General features: G+C 33.3%; 1 protein-coding gene across 1 annotated transcript; it reads left to right on the top strand.

The window, feature by feature from the left end:
* The first annotated feature begins 5,027 nt into the window (after positions 1-5,027).
* LOC113311896 (uncharacterized mitochondrial protein AtMg00810-like) lies at positions 5,028-6,070 on the top strand. The gene is made up of 3 exons (XM_026560687.1): positions 5,028-5,277; positions 5,376-5,742; positions 5,800-6,070. The coding sequence occupies exons 1-3, from the start codon at positions 5,028-5,030 to the stop codon at positions 6,068-6,070; spliced, it is 888 nt and encodes a 295-aa protein (XP_026416472.1).
* The last annotated feature ends 1,285 nt before the right edge of the window (positions 6,071-7,355 follow it).

Genomic DNA, 7,355 nt, shown 5'->3' with positions numbered 1-7,355 from the left:
AAGCGCGGGCAAACATGACTTACACTCACGATTCATCCGGCAGCCTCACTTACTACTATTTCATGGTGCCCTAATCTACGTGTTCCATGTTTCATCCGCCACGTGAACAAGGGGAACGGACTAGTTTGCCCCTCGCCGTTGGACACTCCGACCTTCTTCGCCAGTGGGACCCGCATCTGGATAAAAGGTTTATTTTGATCAGATGGTCAAGACCCATTATCTAATTCAAAAACATTTCGCTATAGAGGTGGGCCAAGTGGTATTATGTTAATATAATACAGCAGCTTGGGTAAGCAAATACTACTACTGGCGATGACGTACAATCATCATATTGTTTCACGTATGATTTTTTTACTTTAATTAAACACTAAATTAGGGACTGCAAGCACCGGAGTACAAGGACAATGTGAAGAAATAATAATTCTTGGTTATGTTTTTCTTGATGATCAGGAAAGCTGTTTATGTTTAACCCTGGAGAACCAAATTGGTAAAATCAAACAAAGAAGGTCAGTGAATGACTTGTCTGCGAAGAGACTGTAGACATGACAATCCTATCAGATTTTGTTCAATCTTAAATGCTGGGAAATATAACAGTCTGTATATAAAATTTGTTTTACATCCAAACCGCGGCTGGTTTACAAATCCTAATGGCTTCCTGGTTTTAAAGGCGCAATTATCAATTGTTGTTTCCCGTTTTTATACCTTGATCATTAACCGTCCCCTGACCCAGAAGAAAAGAATATACTGTATATTAATCTATAGAAATGCACCGTTAAATCACTCTTTTAATTCCTTTTTCAAACGGACTAAACAATGTCTCTGTAGTCTGTAGTGCTCATAGTTTTATTACTTTACAAATTTTATAATTAATAAAGAAAAAACTTAGCTAGTCTATTGCATGATCACTCCGTTATCTACCTAGCTTGGGGATGCTACATCATCAGCAGAATCGTGACCTTTTTTTCAAATGTCACGAGACCAAATCAAAGAGAATCCAACCATAAATCACGGAAACCATACAATCTTTACTACTACAAGTTTATGAAGAAAAAAATTTGATTTAAAGGGAGAAGACACGACACCACAATGCAACGTACCGGTGATTAACTAGTAGTCTTTATGTAGCTATCATTACACATTTTACTTTGTTTGTTTGTGAAGTTAACAAGGAACAAACAACCCTATTTTACACGAACATCCCTATTTCCTCTCATTCTTTGCATTGAATCAGACAGGCACTCGTATTAGAATCTTTAGTACAGTTTCGCACTAAATGCCATCAGAATTCAGAACATTGCACACTCAGAAAATGAATATTTATGCATTTTTTGACCGTTTGTGAATAGAGATCTACCAAGGATGAAGTTAGATTTAGTGACAAAGACTAAGGGTTTGTTTGGGAGCTTGGAAGCTGTAATAAGTATTGTCAAAATCAGTTGACTATTGTATGGTCAAAGTCAGTTGAATATAGTCATGTGTATTGTCAGTTCTATGAAACTGACAAAAGTGTTAGTTTGTAACAATTGTTGTATTAAAGCTGTCTGAGACAGATCAATCTTTGTAAGACAATAATCATGTAATACATTCTTGAATACAACTTCTCAATCTTCTTTCTGTGTTTAACAATTCTTGAATAACAAAATACAGAATTCTCATGGTATCAGTTAGGTTATCGATCTAACTAATATCAAACATCAAAGCTCAATAATTTCACTCAAACAATTTTCAGCTTTCATCTACAATCTGGGTAACAAATTTAGGATTCTTGAGTTTCTGTATGGTAACTTTGAGATCTGGAAATAAATTCAATACCCAAGCTACAAAATCTACCAAGAATCGTAACAACACCAGCAATCTCAATAATAACAACAACAATCACATCGTCAATTCAATCTGGTCTTCCCAATTTTCAGATTTCAAACACTGCAATGTCGAATTCCGTTGTTAATGGTACATCTCTACCTTTTACGAATATCACTAACTTTGTATCAATGAAACTAGATGGTTCAAATTATCTCCTCTGACGAGATCAATTTGAAGGAGTTTTATTTTCTACTGATTTGTATGGTTATGTGAGTGGTGAGATTATTGAACCAGCAAGACTTGTCACAGTAGATGGTGTAGAAACAACAAATCCTGAATGGGTATCTTGGAGATGATTGGATAGGTTTGTCTCTACTTGTCTTAAAGCTACTTTTACTTCTACTGTTAGTGGAGATGTTCTTGGTCTTACTACTGCAAAAGCTATTTGGGATTATCTAGAAACTAGCTTTAAGACACAGTATCTTGCAAGAAAGAATATGTTAAGAACACAATTGCATGGAATTAAAAAGGGAAATCAGTCTATAGTTTCTTATCTTCAAAAGGTTAAATCCATATCTGATTCTTTAGCAGCAATTGGAGAGAAAGTTAGTGATGAAGACCTTATGATGTTCATTATGAATGGTTTAGGGAGTGAGTATGACATTTTCGTTATCTCATCTCAAAATAGGGAGAAGCCTTATACTTTTGGTGAAATTAAAGCAAAATTGCTTTCTCATGAACAATTTATGGCTGATAGACAACTGAGTACTACTAATGTTTTTGATGATCAAAATACTACTGCCTTTTATGCAAAGAATGGCTCAAATTCTTATGCACATAACAAGAAGAATGGAGGGAATTTCAAGAATAGCTCTTATCAATCTGGGTCAAGTTCAAACAATGCTAATACATATCAAAATGGATCAAATTCTAATAATAATAGAAGATTGGATTATAATCAGATGTACTGTCAGATATGCAAGAAGAAGGGCCATTTGGCTACAAGATGTTTTTTCAGGTATCATCCTCATACTGGTACTTCTACTACTTCTTCTCAAGCTCACTTTGTAAGTTCTGAAAATCAAGGAAATTATTCTACTGGTACAATGCATACTTTTGGTCCTTCACAACAGGCTTTTGCAAGTTTTAATGTTCACAATGCTGCAGCAAATGATGATCCTTCTTCTAGTACTGTGTGGATTTCAGATAGTGGAGCTTCTACTCATATGACTGGTGATAAAAATCTTCTGCAAAATACTTTTGAATTTAAGGGCAAGGACAGTGTTCAAATTGGTAATGGTAAGACTTTATCTATTGCTCTTACTGGAAATACTATAATTCATACACCTACTGCAAGCTTTAAATTAGATAATGTTTTACATATTCCAGCCATGAAACATAATTTGTTATTAGTTGCTAGATTTACTAGAGACAATGTTTGCTCCATTACTTTTGATCCATATGGTTTTGAGATTAGATGTTTGAAAACAAATGCATTACTTGCTAAGGGAAAAATGCTTAACAATTTATATCATATTTCCTCTGCTATTCTGCATTCTGCCTTTTCATCTATTGTTGCTTCTCCAAATATATGGCATGACAGGTTAGGTCATCCATCTCCTAGAATTTTACAACAACTTCATAGTCATCATAACATTCATCTATCATCCTCTATTTCAAAATCTTTGTGTCACTCTTGTCAGTTAGCTAAAAGCAAAAGATTACCTTTTCAGCTTTCATCTTCTCATGCTTCTTCTCCACTTGAACTTATTCATTGTGATGAGTGGGGTCCTTTTCCTGTTACTTCTTTAGAAGGTCATAGATATTATATCTTATTTGTGGATGATTTTAGCAGATTTCATTGGATTTATCCAATGCAACTCAAAACAGATGCATTGCAATGTTTTCAACATTTTAAAACCTTAACTAAGAATTTATTTCATAGCAAAATCATTTCTTTCCAAACTGATGGAGTCAGTGAATTGGTGAAAGGTGTTTTTAAAGTTTTTCTTGACTCTTGTGGTACTCAAATCAGAATATCATGTCCTAAAACCCCTGAGCAAAATGGTCTAGCTGAAAGAAAGCACGGACACATTACTGAAATGGGTAATTCTCTTCTTTCTAATTCTTCTTGTCCAAAAGAATTTTGGTATGATGCCTTTTTAACTGCTACTTTTCTCATTAATAGAACTCCAACTCCAATTCTCAATAATAAATCACCTTTTGAAGTTCTTTATAATGTAACTCCAGATTATTCTCAGTTAAAAATATTTGGTTGTGTCTGTTATCCCTTTTTGGGACATTCTAGAGTTGATAAGATCTCACCAAAGTCAGTAAAATGCATTTTCATTGGATATAGCTCTTTACACAAAGGTTACAAATGCTACAATCCTATTACCAAAAGAACTTATATCTCTAGACATGTGATGTTTTCTGAATCTGAATTCTATTTTTCTTCATCTGTTTCTGCTTCTTCAAATTCAGTATCTACTATTGTGGAATCTTTACCTGAGATTTCTGAGTCTATTCCTTCTAAATCCATTGTTACAAGGTCTCAAAAAGGAATTTCAAAACCAAATGCTTTCCCTGATCATGTAATGCATCATTCTATTAAACATCCAGTTCACTCAGCTTTTGCCTCATTATTGGATACTCATATTGAGCCAAAAAGTTTCAAAACTGCTATTAAGAATCCTAAGTGGCTAGTATCTATGAAAGAAGAAAATACAGCACTGAAGAATAATGATACTTGGGACTTAGTTGATCCTGAACCTCACATGAATATCTTAGGATGCAAGTGGGTTTATAGAATTAAGTTAAGATCAGATGGAGAGATAAAAAGATTTAAATCTAGACTTGTAGCACTTAGTTATAACCAACAAGAAGGTGTTGACTATGGTGAACCTCCAGTCATGTAGTCAAATCCACAACAGTAAGAGTAGCTCTCACTTTGGCAGTCACTAGAGGTTGGTCTATAAAACAGTTGGATGTATCAAATGCATTATTACATGGTGATTTAACTGCGGATGTATATATGCAACAACCTTCAGGTTTTGTTGATCCTGATTTTCCAAACAAAGTCTGTATTGAAGAAAAGTTTATATGGATTAAAACAAGCACCAAGGGCTTGGTTTCAAAAATTCAGTAGTTCTTTGATTACTTATGGTTTTGTGAGAGCTATTTATGATTTTTCAATGTTTGTCTATACTTCTGGTTTGAATATGATGGTCTTATTACTTTATGTTGATGATATTATTTTGACTGGGAATTCAGATGATTTACTTATTGATTTGGTTAAATATTTGAGCCATAACTTTGAAATGAAGGAGTTGGGAGATTTGCATTATTTTTTAGGCTTAGAAGCAGTAAGATCTGATGATGCTATAATGTTAACTCAGAAAAAGTACACAATGGAATTACTTGCAAAATCTCATATGTTAGAGTGTAATCCTTGTAGTACACCAGTTGCAAAAGGTCCAAAGGAACTTTATTATCTAAAGCAACAGAATATAGAACTACAGTGGGAATGTTACAGTATTTTTGCTTAGCCAGACCATACATATGTTTTGCAGTTAACTATGTTAGTCAATATATGCATGCTCCTACTGATATTCATCTGTTATTAGTGAAGAGAATTCTCAGATATTTAAAAGGAACAATTGGTTATGGTATAACACTAATAAAAGGTGATATTGAGTGCTTAACTGCTTACACTGACTCAGATTGGGGCAGTTGTCCTGAGACAGCTAGGTTTACATGTGGATATGCAATTTTTATGGGTAATTCTTTGATTTCTTGGTCAAGCAAAAAGCAACCTACTGTGTCAAGATCAACAGCAAAAGCAGAAAATGAAGCTTTATCAGTTGCTACCGCTAAATTAGAATGGCTTGCCTCTTTATTTTCTGAGCTACATATTCAACTTAAGAAGCCAATAAATTTGTATTGTGATAATACAAGTGCTATTTAGTTATTTGCAAATCATGTTTCTCATTCCAGGGTCAAACATATAAAAATTCACTACCATGTTGTGAGGGAGCTAATTGAAGAAGGATTTTTGACTGTTCAACATGTTGCTTCAGAGAATCAGCTAGCAGATTTATTCACTAAAGGACTCTGTACACCTATTTTTGCTTCTCTGCTTTCTCAGCTACTGGGTTTATCTTCAACATCTACTGCAAGTACTTCAGATATTCCTTCATCAACTTCTGCTCCAAATTTATTACCTGTTATTACTTCTTCTGCAGACATTTCTAAGTTCCAAACTTAGACAGTTCTATTTCTTAGTGATTGTTTTGTTTTGTGTTTCTCCTCCTTGAGAGTTGAGTAATTTGATGTTTGATGTTTATGGCACTTCAAACCGATTAGTGTTCCTACTATCAGTTTGAGGGGGGCTAATCAGTATAGTCAAAATCAGTTGACTATTGTATGGTCAAAGTCAGTTGAATATAGTCATGTGTACTGTCAATTCTGTGAAACTGACAGAAGTGTTAGTTTGTAATAATTGTTGTATTAAAGCTGTCTGAGACAGACCAATCTTTGTAAGACAATAATCCTGTAATACATTCTTGAATACAACTTCTCAATCTTCTTTCTGTGTTTAACAATTCTTGAATAACAAAATACATAATTTTCAAACGGGATAACATATCCTGGAAAGGTTTACCTTAATTTAATTTATAATAACCTTGTTAATGGTTAGTTTTAATTGTGTTTGTCTAAAATTCTATCATATGTTGGGCTAGGTCAAATTGTGTTTGTTTGACTACAGAAATAGGTTAATGTGAATAATTATTTCTTAGACAATTATTTATTTTAAAGGAAAATAACTGTCTAACCCAGGTGAGGATACATGTATCCCAGGTATTTGGAAGAATACCTTAACCTCACTTTTTTAGCTTCCTAAAATCAAGGAAGGTTTAGTAATCCTTATCCAGGATTGGAATTGCAGTGAGACAAACACATTTTAACAGTTTTTTACTGGATAACCCAACCTAGGATGGGATATCCAGCTGGATACCAAACACGACCTTATGTCGTAGCACCAAGCAAGGTTTGAAAAACCACCGTTATTTTCGAGAAACAGCTGTTAAAACGGTTACGTTTATGTAGCGTGTTCATGAGGATCGTTGATACCAGTGGTTATACATCACCGATAAATAGAAGAAAAAAAAGCGACGTTATTTGGATCCGTTATAACTGTTTTCAATATGTTATAATTGCTTTTATAAAATTGAAATTTACGTTTTTTCCTTCTAAATAACATTTTAATGCGAACTTTAACCGATTTTTTAGAAAGAAGAATATAAAAAACTTACAATTATTTATTTTTTAAATTAAAGATTGAAAATTTACAATTAAAACTTTAAAATAATAAAATAACAATATATAAAAAAGTTTGTAACAACGTTATTAGACCCGCTACAACTGTTTTCACGCACATTATAGCCTAAATTAGGAATTTCATATTATAATTCTTTTTTATTTTATATTTAACCATTATAACGCCCGTTATTTTTAAATAACATATAAAAAACGTATTTTTTCCTAAATAA

The sequence above is a fragment of the Papaver somniferum genome, chromosome 9 (assembly GCF_003573695.1).
Source record: "Papaver somniferum cultivar HN1 chromosome 9, ASM357369v1, whole genome shotgun sequence".
NCBI classification, from domain to species: domain Eukaryota; kingdom Viridiplantae; phylum Streptophyta; class Magnoliopsida; order Ranunculales; family Papaveraceae; genus Papaver; species Papaver somniferum.
The sequence above is the reverse complement of the archived record's forward strand: the minus strand, read 5'-3'. Positions and strand labels throughout refer to the sequence as shown.